This window comes from Melampsora larici-populina (genome assembly GCF_000204055.1).
Source record: "Melampsora larici-populina 98AG31 unplaced genomic scaffold MELLAscaffold_14, whole genome shotgun sequence".
In the NCBI taxonomy this organism is placed as follows: domain Eukaryota; kingdom Fungi; phylum Basidiomycota; class Pucciniomycetes; order Pucciniales; family Melampsoraceae; genus Melampsora; species Melampsora laricis-populina.
Window position 1 is genome coordinate 183,052 of NW_006768778.1, and position 20,356 is coordinate 203,407.

Genomic DNA, 20,356 nt, shown 5'->3' on the forward strand with positions numbered 1-20,356 from the left:
ACAATCTGCTCAATCAGAAAGATTTCCGCGAAGTGGGAAGGTTTGAAGATGAGGAAGAAGAGTACATCGATGATGACGACCTTATGTATAATCAACTGCCATCTGATGATTGCATTGTTGTCAAAGCTGCGATGAAGGTAAGTGTTTTTCTTTGTTTTATCCATACAATCATAAGCTGATGTTGTTTTGTTTCGAACTCCAGTTAAAAGATTTCAATGCCCTTCTCACCCATAGCAACGCCAGGCGAGGCAAATTTCAAGCCCGAGCTGCCCAGATGAACTATCATGGGCCAGCACCAATTGCCGGTTGGGGTGTCCGCTGGAATATCGATCTTGCAATGTACTCACACCTTGTGGCAGGACGTGACGTAAGTGATTTTTTCTTAATCATTTTATTCATCTCTGTGGAATTCTATAACTGACCAACACAACCTTTTAGGTTGTTGATTCTATCCTCATCGCTGATTGCAAAACGAGATACTATGGTGGCATCATGGTTTCAATGGATGAATGGGAGGCAATTGATGCACTCTGTAATGTGTTAGAAGTGAGTTTTTTCTCTCTCTCTGATTAATATGTTTGTTTTTGTTTTCTGATATGATTATATATATTATATGTAGATCTTTCGTCACTCAACTAAGCGCATGGAAGGGAATATTGCATCAGGCTCAATGCTTCTGGCTGAGTACATGCGGGTCCATGAGACTTTGTCAGTGTTACCCATCCCGGAAGAATTTGCCAGCCTTCATGCAATGAGGAAGGTTATGTTGGCTCAACTGGAAAAGTATTGTGACAAAGCGGTGGCTGCCGATATCATCTTACTGGCTACCATCCTCAACCCCAAGTACAGACTGAAATTTATTGAGATTCACTTTCCAGCCCACGCCGAACGAGCTAAGAAACTTATTGAAGGCACCTTCAACCACGCTTTGGAGACTTGGCCAGTCAGCCCACTCCCTAGCCCAACTCCAAGTCAACCTTTTGATTTGAATGAAACATTCGATCGCTTTGATATATTCACCTCGTCTGCCTCTTTCCAAACGCCCGAGTCCATTAGGCAATCTGAACTCAACTCATACCTCAGTGGTACTCATCCAATTGCTCCTGGCCAAAAGGAACTCTCTTGGTGGAAGGTAAACTTCATTTTACATCATTCTCTTTGATTCTCTACTTGTTTTCTCGTATCTGACTTGATTCTCTTTACCAGGAGAATGAATCTCACTTTCAGGTTCTGGCTACAATCGCTCACAACGACCTTTCAATTTCGGCTATCTCATGTCCTGTCAAACGTACCTTCTTGTCGGCAGCCGACATCGCCATTCCAGGCCAAGGGTCCTTGAAAACCAAAATGATTTCACGCACCGTTGGATGTAGGGAATGGTTGAGACAGGGAATCATCCCTTCAGACCAATTCGCTGAACCTCTCAGTTTTCTTAACTCTTTTGCTAACCACAAGAAAAAAATCAACTGAGTTGTGTCTATTTTATGTTCTCTTGTTTTTTTTATTTTATGTTCTCTCGTTTTTTTTTCAAGTCACTCATTCACACTCTTGGTGTTAGCTTTTTTTCTTTATTTTCTTTTGAGTCACTCTTGGTAGCTTTTTCTTTTTTCTCTGATATGGTTATGGTCTGCTTGCTTCTCAAATAAATATGGGTCAAAGATACACATTGACTTCCTGATATGTTTTCTCCTTATATCTCCTTGATACTTTTGTTCGGTTTCTTCTTTTTTTGATTCCTGATATGTTTTCTTCTTTATTATATTCAATTTCATAGTCTTTCTTTAATTTTATTGTTTGTGCTGGTTTAGTTTGTCATACTTTTCTATATTTTTTTGTACATAACCATTTTTTGCGTTGTTCATATTGAAAAAAAAAATGTGAATATTTCTGAGCGCTCCGGCCCGCTGCCATAACTTCAAAAAAGCGCAAGCAGAGCAAGCACGGAGGGAAAATGTGCCACACCCTAAGATCCATGTAGCGGGTTGCTCCTTGCAGCGGATCGCAAGCGGGTCCTCAATGTAGCGGGACATCATCCCGCTTCAAAAAAACCGCCTAAAAGCGGAGCGCTTCAGGCGTTGACTCCGCTGCCTTGCTCATCCTTCACCTCAATCACCTCAATCACTTGGCACTCCCATCATCCTCTACCACCACATTCACATCCAACCTCAAAGTTACAGTTCAAAAACAAATATCACTAGCAACTTAGCGGCGGGCGCCGCAGCCAGACTCAGTAACTCCAATTAACTTGGGCTGCGATAATTAATACAAGTAATGATGATATTTATACCCAAACCTCATTGGATCACGGAGCTATTTTTGGGTAGACTCCATATGCATTCTAATTGATGCCCTCCCCAAATCACTTGGTGATTTAGCTGTTTAAACTTGGCTTGGTATCCTACACGATTACGCATGTTCTTTTCATTGTAAATTTACTACAAGGTTGCGGTCTCCCCCAATCCGTATTCCTTCATTATCTATCTAACAAAATTTTGTCTTTTGTTAGGATTCACTTTCATTCTCATTGTTATTAGACCCTGCAGTTTACTTATACAAAGTTGGTATACATCTCCATTTTTGTTAACATGGTACCTTTGACAAAGTTGGGACCATGCTTGTAGATCTGTTCTTTAAGCAAATAAAAACTTTGGATGTTTCATACGTTATTTAACATGGAATACCTGTTTACTTAGTGACAAAATGTATGTATCTATTTTTAATGTCGTAGTTACAAGTAAGGAAAAACACCGGACGCTACAAAAATTAGTTCATGAGGACTGGATGATAGACTATGTTATTAGTCACTTGGGCTCTTGAGTCAGATCTTATACACACGAGGACATTCGCCGCATTGGTACAACGTGAAAGGGCTACATAAAGTTGGCCGTGAGTGAATACTGGCTCTGGCAATAAGACAGTAACCTTTTCTAAACTCTGACCTTGACTCTTATTTATGGTCATGCAGAATTCCGGAACAATGGGAAACTGGTACCGGATAAAGGGGATGGGGCAATCATCGTTACCTTTGTGATGCAGCTTCATTTTTGGCAAACTAACGGACGTTCCCTTTAGCTCTCCTTTCAGAATACAGCATTGGAGGGCATGTTCGGCCCAGTCAGTAATCAAGAGACGTTGTAGAAATTAAAGCTCAACAAGAGCTTTACAGAGCTTAAAGAGGGATAATCTACTAATAAAGTATCTAGTAGAAGTTGCCTAAGACTGCCTCTTTGAAAGAACCAACACGGGGTTTTGCTGAATTCTTTGGGATAAGGCACCAGAGAAATATGTCTCAATACTTAATTCAAGTATTATTCCCGTGAGTTTTAGAAATAAAGAAATCTCAACACTATTGTAGTGTTATTCCAATTTGAACACAACAAAACACAATTTTAATTACTAGCAAGCAACAATCAGTTTGATTGTTATTCCAAATGAAGACTTGTAGTCTTATCACACGTAAAGAAATCTCTCCTTTGATGTAAAGGGGCTATTTAGTGAACTTAGTACTGGTAAAGTAATTTAATAATGATTAAAAACACTCTAACAAAAGTATAAGATGAGTAAAAAGGGGAACCAAGGCCCGTAAAATCCTTAACAATAGTATATAACTCTCCAACAACCTTCAACAATGGTCAACAACCTCCAAAAACCCTCAAAAACCGTCAAAATCAACAGAGTATCCTCCAATGTAATCATATGATGTCATAACGATTATTGTTTGTAATGATTCAAGGCGTGAATTTGATCAATTGATGTGAATAAATGATGAACAGATCTTCTTATGATGAATACAGGTGATTTTTTCCTAATATTCATAGCTGAAATCCATTTTTGGAATTACGAATTTTTTGTAAAGTTGTTCAATTTTGGATTACTATAGCTCATTTGATAGCCCTCGTGATTCTGATCATTTATCACCCCTATATCACCTATTTCTGATGTGTGATGAATAAGTTATTGAGTTGTAAAGATTGCAAAAATAAGGTTTTGTCATGTAAATGTCACATGTAACCTCCAAATTCGAAATTCACTCCAGTTTCTTTGTTGCCTTATAACTTTTTCACTACTCCTCCGCTACTTATGATTTAAAGATTGTACATTATGAAACCAATGATTCTGCGTCGAATGAACTATCACACACCCAATTCTGACAAGTTTTACCATATGTAATTAACTAAAAACTCCCATTTTTGATGAATTTTGACTATTTTCACGTCTAATAATGATTTTCCTTCTATCAAAAGATCATTCCACAGCGCTCCAATCAATCACACAGCACTAAAATCCTTCTGAAAAACTCTTGGCGCAACCAATCCATCAATGACATCACTACACAGGAATTAATACCATAGTACCCTTCTTCGAAATTTCCCTTTTCTTGAATAACTTCACACCTCCCTTATCAATCCTCATGATTAAAGTTGTTGATGACTAATGTGATCCTTCTCTTTCACAATAAAACCTTCCTGAACCAATATCTCTTCTATTAATAAGCTAAAAACCACTTTCCAAGCTTTCATACCCATATTTTCGAATTTTTCTCCAACTTGCTTTATATTCTTCTTCCTCTTTCATTCTTTTCATAACAGTTTCCATTCTTAAAGATCCAAACTAAATGTTCTTCTTCCTCAAATCCCTTCTTACTAATTCTCTTAATATGATTTTCACTCTTTTACTATTTTTATTGATCTTTTCAAATTTTTCTTTGCTCTTAAATGATCTTATCAATTGCTTATGTAAATATATATTCTGAAAGATAATGAAATGAAAATAATGAATCAACTTTAATAACCTTGATGACTAACAACCTCAATAATAATAGTGCCTTTGACCAAAAACTCGAGTTTCCACATAATTTTTAAATTTTTTTGCTTAAGTAGAGATCTTGCTCACCACAACGTGTGACGTTGCGTAGACCCTCCCCAATGTTCAAATTACGCAAGACCATGACCGAAGCCCCTACTTTGAGTTTCAGAACATGAGGTGGAAACCCTGGGAAGTTGAAAGAATTCAATACGTCTGGAGACACTCCGTCAAAGAATGCTTCGTCCATCGTGTCTGTCGAGATTGAAGTCTGATATGGCCCAGGTAGCAAATCCATGACGAAACTGTTAAGGATATTGACTGTGACATTTAAAGGTGTTATTAGACATCGAGAGGCATATAAATTGGTCAAAGTATTCCAGCTCTTTCCCTCGATGAGATTGTAAGCTACACTGTATTCTCCTTCGATTATTGTGGGGTCAAAATCTGAGTCAGGTTCCCAAATTGACACGTTGCAATGTAATAATTCCGTCTCTTCCACGTAATCATCTTGTAGCGAGCCCGATCCAAGATCCAGAAGCCATTTGGCGAATTCGACATTGATTGGGTTTTGTTGAGCGTCAAGACCTCCGAGGCGTATGTTGACTGTTAATTGAAATTTTTCAATTCTGTTCCATAACTCTGATGCCTTTAAAGTGGCATTGGCTTGGTCCAAAAGGTTCCCTCTCCTAACGATGGGCAGAGTCTGGCAAAAATCGCCTTAATGGTCAAAATTTCCAATTAGTGCCGTCGCGATGATTGTATGATAAGTTTTAGATATATGCATTTTTCTCACCTGCAAATAAGACTACCTTCCCTCCAAAAGGCAAGTCTATTCCAGTTAAATAGCGAAGGGTCCGATCTACGCACTCAATTTGGTGTCAATGCTGCATCGCTACCTCGTCCCAAACGATAAATTTGACTTCAATTAGAATACGACCAAGACCCAAAGTAGGAAACACCGGGCAAAGTGAATCTCCGAAGATTGGTATAGGTATCTTAAAAGCACTATGAGCAGTGCGCCCATGCAAAAGAAGTAAGGACGCGATTCCTGCAGCGGACACTGCCAAGAAGCAAATATCATTTCCGTTGCAGAAGTGAAGGATGGTGTTGAGCACAAAAGTTTTGCCCGTGCCACCTGGACCTTCCAAAAATCCCAGATAGGGTACTTCAGCATCAATCGATTTGCACAAAGCATCAACTACCTTGCGTTGTTCCAAGGTCAGTTTTTGCTTCATAGTTTTGTATTTCCTTTGACTTTCGCCAGGGTCAACAAAGTGAGCATGATTTTGTCGTTCCTCGTCCGGCAGGTCAAGCTGTTGTAGGAGTTTGGGGTCTACTTGCATCAAACCTACAGATTCCAAAGTGCTATCCATGCCGATGATAATTTTCTCAAACAAAAAGAGTGCATAGTTTTGAATATGGTTCAAACTTGGTTGTATATCAGGGTTCAACCTCATAATTCTTCTCTCACAGTCGTCCGAGAGATCACCAATATGCTCACTCCATAGCTGAAGAGGATTGGATGGGGCACTGTGACACAGTATAGTTCCGAGCATTTGTCTTAGTTGGTGTCCAGTCCTCCACACGGCCGCTTCCGTAAGTGACTCGTGGTAGTGCCTGTCATTCAGCAGCAAACCGTGTTGGTCCGCTGCTTCGCGAAAAGAATTATAAACTATTCCGTTGACAGTTCTTAGTGCCGCGAAAGAAGTGGGCCCATGGATATGCTGTAACAATAGGCGTAAATAATATATATCTCCGCGTTGTACTCCTGCGTAGTGTATCCTCCCAAGAGATTGGAGCTTGTTCTTCCTAGGTTGCAATTTTTTTGTAGATTTAACCCACCTGAAATACTTCGGGACCTCTTGGTATTTCAATGTTCGAATTGTGAGTTGTGATTTAGGTAACTTACAGTTCTCAGCACAAAGTTGGAAAAACTCAGTCAGTGTTGTTCGTTCGGCCCGCCCGGTATTCATTGCCCTTCACAAGCCGGCTTCGTCAAGGTAATAAACAGTTTGAGCGTTTTCAAGGTGCAGATTAAGCCTTTGTACAGCCGGAAACCTGCCCAATAATTCATACTGGAGGAGCCTCCATACGGCTAATGCAAGTTGGTCAGAACTGGGTTTCCAGAAATGCTAAGCAGGTTCCTTACCTTCAGGTGCACTCAGAAAGCGGGCGTTTACGAAGGCCAGTATTTCATCTGTATTGTTCTTGTCTTGGACGTTTGCCATGGTCTGATCGTGACCTTTAAGAATGTATTTAAATAGATATTTTACCGCTCTGAGACTTGCTGCGACCTCCACATTCATATGACATTGGTATTTTAGAAGTAGAAATCGATTGTAAGGAACCACGCTGCCGTTATCAAATCTTGTGCCACCGTTGATCGAGAATCTTCCGTTACAAGGTCGTTTGTAAGTTGGGTATTTGTTGTCTGGCAATGTGGTTGATTCGCAAAAGGGTTTAGGATACCCGATTTTGCATTTCCTTCCGTCCCAACACTTATACCTTTGACAGGGTCCATGCAACATGTGATGAGATACCAGGTTAAATAGCTCTGGTTCCATGTCTGGATCAGGCAGTTGGGCAGAAATCAAACAATCAACCATTTCAGGGTTTGAGGGCCTTGAATTAGGGTCGAGAAACAGAATTAAATGAGCATGGGGCAGCCCCCTTTTTTGAAATTCGATCGAGTAAACGTAGGCCGTGAATTGTCCAAGCCGCCCCCATTTCGTAACATCGGCAAGCATGTGATGAAATCTCAGGTGGAATGCCCGTGCTACAAGGTCCGGTCGATCATCCGCAGTTTGGTGGTCTTCTAGTGCGTCGGTGATTTCACTCCAATTGGGATTCGCCGTCATTGTTATAAATAGACTTGGGTGGCCGAATTCGGCCACTAAGCTCATGTCATCTTGATATAGGGCCTGCATATTTCGTGGCCCCCCTATAAAGGTTGAAGGTAAGATCACTCGTTGACCCACGACCTCATCCTCAGCCTCATTGCCAAGAGCTTCAACCAACCCGCTGTACAGCTCCGCTCTTAGCTCTTTTTGATGGAAGCGAATAAAATTCAAGCAAGAATGTTCTACACAAATGTACATATCCACCACAAATTCCTGGAACAATCGGCCTGATGCGAGTATCACTGAGTACGCGGGACGTTTGAATAGTAAAAACGCGAACCACTTAAGGCTAGTTACTGTGCCATCAGGATCTAAAGAAGGAAAACAATTAGTATTAAACCAATTTTCAAAATAGAGCCAATGACAGTACCATCTTCCGTTGGGTTGGTATATGTGTCGTGCCACATCTGAGACCCATACGGGAACAATAAAGGGTACCGAAGGGCAAAGTAGGCAGTGTGCAATTCGGATATTGGCTCAATCTCCCCTGATTGTCGCCTTAGGATGATATCACGTCCGTGGCTGCCTATTTCACCGTCACCTTCAATTATAGCCGCGACCTCGTCAGAACTCAGCCGATTGTAACGTCAATGGTCAGTACCAGGGACCGTAAGTGTGTTAATTCGTAGGGTACGGACAGGTCTTCCTTCGCCGCAAAATTCTGCAGCTGACCTAAATCTATCAGCGTAAGGATTAACGTCATACATGAATTCTTGTAACTGCAACATGATTTCTAGGTCTAGACGTGCTACCCTGGTTGCTTCAATCCTCATACGGGCTTCACGCTCGCCACCACCTCCATAGATGTACAGTTGAGCAAATCCAGGATGACCGTCGGGCACGGGCATCAGGGACCCCATCAGATGGTACATTTGGCCTTGGACTCTGAAAATGGAATGGCCGTGTTGTCCTAAAACACTTGGGTCAACTCTCGCACCAAGGGACGTAAATGAAAGGCCGTTGTTGTATTTCTGAATGTCTTCACGAAAGTTCCTGGATCCTAAAAACAATTTTTAACCAAGGCCATGTTTATTCGAACAAAAGAGACGTACTTTCATCATTTCCACTCAAAAGAGCCTTATAAAATTGAGGTACCTGTTCTCCGACGTCCAGGGGGAAGTACCTCAAAGGTAAATCCACTTGCCCGTGGTTGCAGCAGTTTTGAAAAGTGGTAGTCAAAAGTTTAGAATCCTTGACTCTGCGCTCTGCTCTCCATCTAAATGCGCTACAGCCCGTACACTGGTTGCTTTGAGGGCCTAAGGCGAAGGGGATTTCAGCATGGAAGAGATGTCGAAGATTGGCTTCCGACCCAAATTCCTCGGCCCGTATTGCAAGGCCATGGTTTTGTCTTCGCGGCGCCAAACGTCGAGGCATAGGTGCCTTCAATTTAAGAATTCTAGGTGAATGTAACTAAGGCAATGAATAAATACCGAAAGATGTTAGCTCAGTGCGATGCGACGCGAATGCATACCAAGAGCAATTCACCAATAGTTAAAAAACTTGAGATAGAGCAGGCTCTACGAGAAAATTAACGTCTTTGCTCCAAGGTCCTGATTGGGTATCGTTATTGCAAAGTGGCTTGGCATCTCATTATCATCCGGTATGCAGCGTTTGTCAATGAGTGACGTATTCATCAATTTAACAATTGTATAACACTGCTAGGCGAAATCGGTGCACATGTTATTCAATACTATGTTTTTTTGTCGAACTCCAAGCGGCATTGTAGCTCTGCCGACATTCACAATGGTTTTTACCGTGACAAACATTGCAATATACAAGTGGAATCCAATTCAATACCATTCAGCTGCCTAAGTGGAAACAAAGTCAATCAGCAATGACAAAAGACTGATGATGAATTATATGGCAAGTAATTACCCAGGCACTGTGTGTTCGAACGTGATGGTCATCCCGAATTGGCCTCTCGCCGAGTTTCGATTGAAGTTCCAACTTTCCGATCTTCAAAATCCTAAATGATGCCAATTCTTTGTAGGCCACTGACCCCAAAAATTGCCGTATGGTGCCTATACCCAAAACCAGGCAGCCACGCTCTGGTTCTGGGCACCAGTTTACTTACCAAGGTGTCTTGGGGAGTGCACTGTTGTACTCAGGAAGGGTCGTGAAAATAATTAGCACCTTGTTCATGAAAATAAACAAAGCCTGGCTTGTCTTATTACGCTTCAAAATATAAGGTTTGGTTCAAACGCGTCCATACCTTTGGGACACAAATCTCTTTGATTTTGATCCTGAAATCAAGAGAGCTGTTACAAGAGACCTCGGACCTCTTATCCAAGCTTCATATCTTGGCCGTTGTGCTCAGGCAATGGCAAGTACGCTGGTAATCACTTTCCCCTGTGAAATGAATTTTGCTTTACTCGGCCGATTTTGGGTGTGGATGCCAACAATAGTTTCCGAGATGTTGAAAATGACCGCTACGGAAACTTACCAAGCCACATGGCAAGCCGCATTCAAGATACGATCTCACAGCATTGTATTTTCGCAAAGATTAACTGTCACAAACAACTTACGATGATGCCGCCACCAGGACCTTCACCAAAATTATTCTATAATAGTCGAGCTGTTTCATCAAGACTTGGTTCTATCCCTGTCAAGAAAACCGCACTAATCAATTTTTAATCTCTTTTAATCGTGAACATGGTGCTTATCAGCTATCCAATTACCAATATCATAAATAATCTACCCAATAATTCCTTTAATGATGTTTCACCAGAACAAGTATCACACATCATCTATACCATTCACAAAAATATTTGTGTTCTTATTCGTAATTCCTGTGCAACTGCAAAGGGCATGACTTACGAGTACATTATCGACTTCCAAAACCACAGCGCGCATTATCAAATTGCGAAGATCGAATCCGAGCAAGTGTCGGTTCCTGTCAACGAGGTTCAGCATGATGTTACGGGGTCTAACCTTGTCGCAACATGTGTCGAATCAGTTTTGGAAAGGTGTGTTACTTGGCCATATCCAATACATACCTCGCTGATTGCTGATTTTTTAATTCAGCATGTCAGGAACTGCACCTGTGTCTACTAGACGCTTCGGATATTATCCGTTGGAAAACATGTATTTCCTATCCGACATTGTCCGGAATGCCCCCTACCGACGCGCCGACGCCCCCGACGCGTCGGATCAAAAACTATAACTAAGTGACTACACAATACATTGGAATTAACTGTTAGTAAATATTACATATCCAACCATGCATAAACACACTGCATAACTCAAAAAGTTAGTTACACTCTTACCAAACTGTCAGTCAAATATGTCTTTATTCACCCTAATGTGACTGTAAATCACATATGGGTGACAACACTTTATACGTATGTAACATGCAGATCATCGCTCATATTATCATATGTCACTTAAATTGACGTATATGTATGTATGATACATTTATATATTTTTGGATTTCAATTCACCCATACGTGAATCATCATCACATACATGTGAATCATCATCCACAGCTGATCTTGATTTATACATCCAAAGACATTCACCCATATATGATCACGTACATTCACCCACATGTGAATTAAATTTACCTATATGGGAATCTACCTTTCAAATTTCCATTTTCCATCAACTTGGTCTACACACACATCACATACATAAGATTTTGGTTTGCATATTTGACCCAACCTATCCAAGGGATAGCAAACACATGTGAATCATGTGAATGTCATATATCATAAAAACTGAGATAAATGTCAGTCAAATACTGATTGAGTTGATGCCATTCACACATGGGTGAAAGAAATTCACATCAGGGTGAAAGAAATTCACATCAGGGTGAAAGAAATTCACATACGTGTGAATGAAATTCACATACATGTGAATGAAATTCACATATGTGTGAATCCCAGTCAAGTACTTGTCACCCACATGTGAATTCAATATGCATATATGTGAATGTACTTTCAACTTCCAAATATCCATGATCAAGCTGGTCTATAATAATCAAGCTGGTCATACATACATGAGATTTTCGTCAACATATTTGAGCCCGCATGCAAGGGACATCAAACACGTATGAGAATGCCATTCACACATATGGAATTCACATACGTGTGAATGGAATTCACATACGTGTGAATGAAACTCACATACGTGTGAATGAAATTCACATACGTGTGAATGAAACTCACATACGTGTGAATGAAACTCACATACGTGTGAATGAAATTCACATACGTGTGAATGAAACTCACATACGTGTGAATGAAATTCACATACGTGTGAATGAGATTCACATACGTGTGAATCTCATTCACACGTATGTGAATCTCAGTCAAGGACATTTTACCCACATGTGAATGTACTTCCAACTTCCAAATATCCATGATCAAGCTGGTCTATAATAATCAAGCTGGTCATAAATACATGAGATTTTGGTCAACATATTTGAGCCCGCATCCAAGGGACATCAAACATGTATGTGGATGCTATTCACCCATATGTGAATTTTATTCACATTAGGGTGAATGGAATTCACCCATGTGTGAATGAAATTCACACACGTTTGTGAATGTCATTCACGCGTGGGTAAATGAAATTCACCCAAGTGTGAGTGTAATTCTCAACCGTGTGTGAATTTCATTTACCCACGCGTGAATGGCATTCACATAAGGGTGAATGAAATTTACATACAGTTGAAAGAAATTCACATAAGGGTGAATGGAATTCACATATGGGTAGATGCAATTCACATGTTCACATACAGGTGAATGGAACTCACCTATAAGTGAATGACATCATGTCCATCTACCTTTTCGTGAATGATTTCACATGCATAAGGGGCACTTTGTGGTGTTTGTTGTCATAAGAACCAATTCTTCCATCGATGAAATCTTATAAAAGATTTCAAGAGCTTCTTTAAATCCATATAGGTGCGTATTTCTACGCACAGGAATCATGCACCAATTCAAATCTTCAACAATTCATAATCTCATCTAGCTCAATTACAAGAGTATATTAGTATATTCAATATGAAAGAGAATAGAACATATTTAATCATTCATCATTGGAGATTTCTGCTCTGGGACATTGAGGACCTGTGACTGAATTACATTCCTTGCGCCATTTTTTGTAAACCTGAATATTATCCACAAAGATTCCGTCCCATCCCTTTGCTTTAGATGATCTCAATTTCGTCCAGTCAGGATGTATATACGGAATTGGGAGGTTGGGAGACAAGTAGTCGAGTTCTAGTGAAATACAATGAGTTTTTTTGATAACTGCAAGTATGATGGGGTCAAGGTGGGTATCCGGATCTGGAGCTTCCAAAAATGGTGGAGTAGTAAGGCATGCGGTGACTGCTCCCGTGTATGATATGACCAGTTGGTTATATGTATTGGCTATAACACAACATCCGCCTGGCATCGGATACCACAACTCGTACGGCGCTTGCGTCTTGTCAGGGTGTTCGAGAATTGAGAGCATTTTCGTGATCGAGGTTTGAGATTGGCTGAGTTTCGGTAAGTTTTTCTTGTACCAATTGTAGTTTGCGTGGACATGGGCTGCCATCTCCGCTCGCACTTTCCACGCATCCCCCTCATCACGACCTAGTGATACTGCCACGGATCCAAAAGCACATAGACCGTCCCCCTTTACATTGGTGGCCTCCTTGACAAACGGATAGATAACCTTTGGAAGAGTCGCGAGAAAATCCCATTTCTGTTTGGCATTGTCAGTATCCGAAATGACTTCAATTAAACAACACAAGGATTGACTTACTATCAACACTTGATCTACTGGCGAGGCATTTAACAGTTTCTTTTCCTTGGCCTTTTGCTTTTTTTTTGGTGGCTTTTGGCTGTAGCGGTAATGTTTTCCAGTGAATACTGAAGCATTTGTAAGCTGGGTTATGAGTATTCAGTTAAATAAAAGACTTACGTCCTCTGATGGTTTTGGCCGCTTTGCGTTAGGCTGTTTCCATATCAAAAACACGTTAGTATATCATAATAACTGCTGGAGAAAGACAAAGACCTTACTTCGTCATGAGTCTGAGATGTCACACGTGTCGATTTACGTGTGCCACGAGTTAATTGATTGATCTTGTCAGTACGATTGACTTCAGAGACTTTATGAGCGCGTGTGGTTCTTGGTGACTGAGTCTCACTCTGTGAAGTGAGTGGAGAGTCACCTCGAGCAAAAGGCTGTTGATCGGTTTGATGGGCGATGACTTCACTCGTATCTCTGGTGGTGATGCTTGGTTCAGGTGCTGGATTTGCCTCCACTGGTTGTCCTTTATTGATATTCGAGGATGATCCTTGCACAGGTGATTCATCCGCCTCCGGAGAAGCTTTCGAGGACGATCCTTGCTCAGATTCATCCGCCTCCGGAGCTGCTTTTGAGGATAATCCTTGCATAGATTCATCCGCCTCTGGAGAAGCAGCCTTGGCATTTTGTACTTCTTCTTCCTACAAAAGAAACATGACAATAGTTAGATAAGTTATTAATTACCGATCGAAATAAAATTTATGACCAAAACTAAGCACTGAATGCGTCATCCTAACCTTAGCATTTCTTTTACGCTTTATTTGTGAAGTGGCATTGTCAGCTTGGGGTGCTGTGACTGCCCCTTTTGCTCGTCTTCCTTGTTCCTGTGATGAGATGACCAAAAATTATGGTAACTATCAGCTTTTCATTCACAAACGTTACAAAGTTATTGATTGATTAACCCACCTTTATATTTGCTTTAGATCCCGATCCCTTGGAAACTAATTCAACTACTTCACAATCCCGCACAAATCGTTCCAGAAGGGTTTTTCTAGTATCAGGGTCAAGCCTTCCCATGGCGGTAATCAGCTCCTTGTATTCATCCGGAGGGTTAGACTCAGTAAGATCGATATGTATAGTATCACTTCTTTGCTTTCTTTTCTTGGTGGGTTTGATCAAAGATGGATCGGGAAGTTTAGGTTGGTTAAGATTTGGAATTGGTCTGTGATTATGTTTGGCATGCTTGATAACAATAGTCCACATAGTTGTGGTTGATTGATATTCCACATGAACAGCAAATCGACAAGTCGGAATGATGAGTAATGGGTTTTCAGCGTGGGCGAGTTCTTGCTTTCGATTCGGGCCTAAAGTACACTTCCACTTAATGCGCCGTGGTTTGGTATCAAGGGTTGATATCGCGTAGTGATGGGTAAACGCAAAGTTCTTCAGGAAAATCTCGGCGTCGGCGCGAGTTGCATAAGTCCCTCCCCCAGGTGGGCAAGGAAGTTCGTCGGTATCAATCCCGCCGGGCGATGTGGTAGCAGCGTTGGTGGTGGTTTCAGTTTGCTTGTTTGATTCGGTAGGTTGATCATCTTGAGGTGGTTCAGTTTCAGCCATCTTGCATGGATCGATTGAATGTTTGAAGTGAGTGACTATTTGGTTGATGAGCAAAAGCTCGAAGCAGGTCTCCTCGAAATTTGATTCACCCCACCTTTCACCGGGACCTTTCACGCAAAACCACATCAATCACGCTAGGTGACTGTAACTTACCAGTTGGGTAGCTCTAACTTGTAAGTTCCTAATTCACACACCCGTGATACCTTTGTGTGATTGATTCACATATACAAGAAACACAGGGTGAATGAAGGGACTAATCACCCATAGGTGACCTGTGTTCACCCCTATGTGAATTCCTGTCACAGGAGGGTGACTCGGTTTCACTCATGGGTGACTAACAGTCACCCTTATGTGACAGGAGTTCACATAGGGGTGAACACAGATCAGTCAGTCTAGTCACATGAATAGATGTCACCCATATGTGAATGGAAATCACCGTGAGTCACCCATAGGGTGAATGTAAATCAAATGTAGGTGATTTACATTCACCCTTATCTCACAGTGATTGGAATATAAATGAACCATACGTAAATGGAAATAACTGTGACTGTCAGATTTACATGTATTACATTCACATATGGGTGAATGTAAAGCACATGTAGGTGACTCACGGTGATTTCCATTCACATATGGTGGATTGGTATTCACAGGGGGGTGATTTTCATTGACATATGAGTTAATATAAATTCACATATGGGTGAATGTAAATCACATGTAGGTGATTCATGGTGATTTCCAATCACATACAGGAGATTGGAATTCACCCATATGTGAATATAAATTCACATATGGGTGAATGTAAATCACCCATAGGTGATTCATGGTGATTTCCATTCACCCATATGTGAATATAAATTCACATATGGGTGAATATAAATTCACATATGCGTGAATATGAATTCACATACGCATGAATATCAATTCACATATGTGTGAATGGAAATCACATGTAGGTGATTCATGGTGATTACTATTCACATACGGGAGATTGGAATTCACATGTGGGTGATTTTCATTCACATATGGGTGAATGTAAATCACATGTAGGTGATTCATGGTGATTTCCATTCACATAAGGGGGATTGGAATTCACATGTGGGTGAATGTGAATCACCCACATGTGAATGGAAATCACATACGGGTGACTCTCACCCAAATACACAACTCATTCATCTGATGAATTCTGAGTTTCAACATTTCAAAATAGACTTTCATTGGCTGTAGGAGTATACTCTGTTTCTAAACATCTGAGTTTCAATATAAAAAGAAGTAAAATTTCAGAAGTTCTTTCAAAAACATGATATCAAACCCAAACCATTATGATATCTTATTCTTTTGGTTTTTCTTAGCCAGTCTCAATAACTTCTTCTTTTCACGTTCTTCCCTTTTCTTAGCTAGCTCCTCCTGTCTTAATTCTTCTTTTTCAAAAGCCTTATCGTACTTAGTATCAAATTCTTCCTTGTAAGTTTTCACTCTTTCTTTACAATAATTGTTCCATTCTAAATCACTCATACCTTTCTTTTTTTCACCTAGGAGTTTGATTCGCTGGACCAAAGTTTCGGAGATTTGACATGATGAGCCATATAAAGTGACTGCACTCGACTTGTGTGGCACAACTTTGCCTTCAGCATCATACGCTATTGAGGAGGTAGTATAATGTGGTATCTGAAAGAAAAAAAATTAGATCTTTCATTTCTTCCAATGATCATAAGAAATACTCTCACCGTTGTATCCCATAACAGATCATACATACCATTACAAGCACCCATGACCACTTCTATACCAAAATCATCTACACAAAATCTTGACCCCACGACTTCTCCCAACTTTTTTCTCTTTCCCCCGACTTCCACCCCCTCCTCCATATCATATGGCTGGCCACTTGCTCGAAGAATCATTCCCCACATCCCAAAGGCGTATCTGGTATGATCTTTATCAGTATGAGAATGATTACAAAAGCCATCACAAGTCACAACAAGGTTGGAGCCAAATACTAATCCATTTTGGGTGTCTTCCCATGCCAATGAATCAAAACCTGGTATGTTTGCTTGAAGACCAAGTGCAACATTGGTTTTGAAGACCGAAAGTGATAAAGATGAAAATTGTTCTGCCCAAAAATCCCTAATCTGATGGAATTCAGCCATCCGTTCCTTGTCACTAAGAATTCGTCCAATATTTGCAGATGTAAATGCACTTATACAATATGGGCCTAAATAATGTATAAAAAATTTAATAAGTCAGCTTCCTGACATGATCAAGAAGTTAAGATGAAAACTGGTACCTGCACTTTTACCTTTCTCACAACCCCCTCTCCAACCACAACATCCCATCCATCCACATATAATGTTTTCATCCTCATGTTTGTCTTCTTCTTTCTCACAATGTTGAAGAGAACAGTGTATCTTACATTGATTTCTAGCTCGTGCATGTTGAAATGTAGTAGATACGGAATGATTATACTTCTCTCTAAGAGAGCTATCCATATCTTTAAATGGTGTACAACGAACAACCATCACGATAGACATATCCTTTTTATTAATCACAACCACGGTTCCAGTCTCTATCTTCAGGGTTTTCCGTTCCGGTTGTTCAGGTTGGTCTTTTAGACTATAACGAAATACAAACTTAGTATCCATTTGCAATCCAAGGTCCTGAATAAGTTTCCTTTTCAATTCGGTTCGCTTGGCATGAGTACGAGTGTAAGAGTTGCCAAGAGCCTTCTCCTTCCGATATTTGTTCTTGCATTTATAGTAGCTTGCGCAAGTTTTGGACTTGAAACTCGATACCTTCACCCCCGCATTTTGTTTCCTTTGATTGCTTCTTGAACGAGTCATCTTCAACAAATTTGAAGTAGGATGATAAGATCTAAGCTGTGAAAGTAGATGACTTGGTTCGATTTCAACTTTTAAGAGGTAGTAAGTACCAAAAATTTAGGAGATAGATACATCTATCATTAGCTATTAATCGATCGATATTAGATAGGTTGTGTGATTCATTAGAACTGACCCTTTTATCAAAATGACGTACCCAAGGATCAAATGTCAAATCCTTCGATTTCACTGCTTAAGAGCTAGTAGAGAGAAATACAATATACATCGATCATTAGCTTTTAATCAATCAAGAGTAGAAAGATTGTGTGATTCATTAGAACTGACCCTTTTATCAAAATCACAACGATCAAAAGTCAAATCGTTTGATTTCACTGGTTAAGAGCTAGTAGAGAGAAATACAATTTTAGCTATATATCGATAGATATTTGAAAGCTTAAATATGTAAAGTTCCAAGCGTCCTTCGCAATCACACCGTAAGAGCTATGATTTAGTAAGATGATTGATCAATAAAATGTTAGCAATCCTTTGATCGTTTTGTTGTTGAATTGAAGTTTGAAATCTTACCCTAAGAAAAAATTGTAAAAGTCCAAAGCTGCCTTGGATGTCAAAGTGACAGAATAGTACTTTGTACTGTTCTGTCGATGGATTTGTTAGCAATCCTTCGATCGATTTGGTACATTGATGCGTGCAACCTTACACCAAGTTGTTAAATAAGATCTTAATGAGAATGAACTGTTGATAATTTGGCGGTTGGTGATATTTGAAGAATCGATTGTCAAGTGTTTGATGAGTCCAACTCTACGCCAACCCTGAACAGTAGGCCGAATTCCCCCGGTTCGTAGTACGGAGTCCGACAACGAGGGGAAAACAGCTGCTAACTGGGGGTGCAACAATAGAAGCGATGTGAGGTAGATTGATGCAAAAAATTCGGGTTGGCCTGCTGTTCAGCTTTTGGAATTTGTTGGTGAGTGCTGGTTTCTTGGGTTCATTCGCTTGGAAGATGAAAGTCCAAATCTTTGCCCACTTTGGTAAAATTTCAAAATGCTGGGTTGTTACCCTAACCTCATACCCTAACTTCAACGTTCTGTAACCCTAACAGTTACCTCAGAGCCACTTAACCTCTTGAATTTCATCTTGACTTCAACTAATCCAATATATCCAATCACTCACCTAACATGGATGTCAAATCAGACACATACACTCCCATCCATACCATAGTAAAGTACCAACATGTCTTTTACATTCTCCTTGTCCAAGAGATTAAGATTTCCCCCAATTCAATTTTCTGCGATTGTATTGTTATTTCATTACTAACCAATCAAGCATGCCAAATGAATCAAAGTGCCAACCTACTTTGGATCTTTGCCTTTCAATATCCAATACACAGACAACAGGGTGTTATCAAATATCAGTACGTCCAATGACACAACTAAAATGTGTAATCAGTCCCTTTTTGCCTGGTGCACACAATCCAAAATGTATGTTTCCACCACACCTTTTGAATTTTGTGGACCAGGCAAAAGGGACCGTATATTCAGTCTCAGGCAGAATCAACATGGTATGATGCAGGGGAAATTGTGTATTCAGCACTTTTGGACACACTTACACGCATAGCTGTTTGGAAAAGTGTGTTTCCCCCACAACTTTTCCAATTGGCGCATCACATAAAAAGTAAGTGTATTTTTGAAATCAGAGAGCTTCATTTACCCTATGACAAACCACTCACATAATCCGGAACAGGTTGTGAAGGGGAAATTGTGTATTCATCACTTTTGGACACACTTACACGCATAGCTGATTGGAAAAGTATGTTTCCTCCACAACTTTTCCAATTGGCGCATCACATAAAAAGTAAGTGTATTTTTGAAATCAGAGAGCTTCATTTACACTATGACAAACCACTCACATAATCCGGAATAGGTTGTGAAGGGGAAATTGTGTATTCATCACTTTTGGACACACTTACACGCATAGCTGATTGGAAAAGTATGTTTCCTCCACAACTTTTCCAATTGGCGCATCACATAAAAAGTAAGTGTATTTTTGAAATCAGAGAGCTTCATTTACACTATGACAAACCACTCACATAATCCGGAACAGGTTGTGAAGGGGAAATTGTGTATTCAGCACTTTTGGACACACTTACACGCATAGCTGTTTGGAAAAGTATGTTTCCTCCACAAATTTTCCAATTGGCACATCACGTAAAAAGTCAGTGTATTTTTGAAATCAGTAACCTTCATTTAGAGTAAGTGTATTTTTGTAATCAGGAACCTTCATTTACCCTTTGAAGGTTACTGTTTCACACAATCCGGGACAGGATGTCTTTGGGCAAAGGCCTAATCAACATATTTTGATGTATACCCTTTTCCAAATTTCAGACAATTTCGCGTATGGCAAAGCGTGGCTGCACTGCCGTCTTTCCCTCCCCTCCTAAGTGTATTTTTGAAATCAGAGAGCTTC

The 20,356-nt window shown here is 40.2% G+C and overlaps 1 protein-coding gene across 1 annotated transcript; it reads right to left on the bottom strand.

The window, feature by feature from the left end:
- Positions 1–13,663: 13,663 nt before the first annotated feature.
- Positions 13,664–14,522, bottom strand: MELLADRAFT_105523 (uncharacterized protein; the record flags this gene model as incomplete). The annotated part of the gene is made up of 3 exons (XM_007409103.1): positions 13,664–14,146; positions 14,243–14,329; positions 14,412–14,522. The coding sequence occupies 3 exons, from the start codon at positions 14,520–14,522 to the stop codon at positions 13,664–13,666; spliced, it is 681 nt and encodes a 226-aa protein (XP_007409165.1).
- Positions 14,523–20,356: the final 5,834 nt, after the last annotated feature.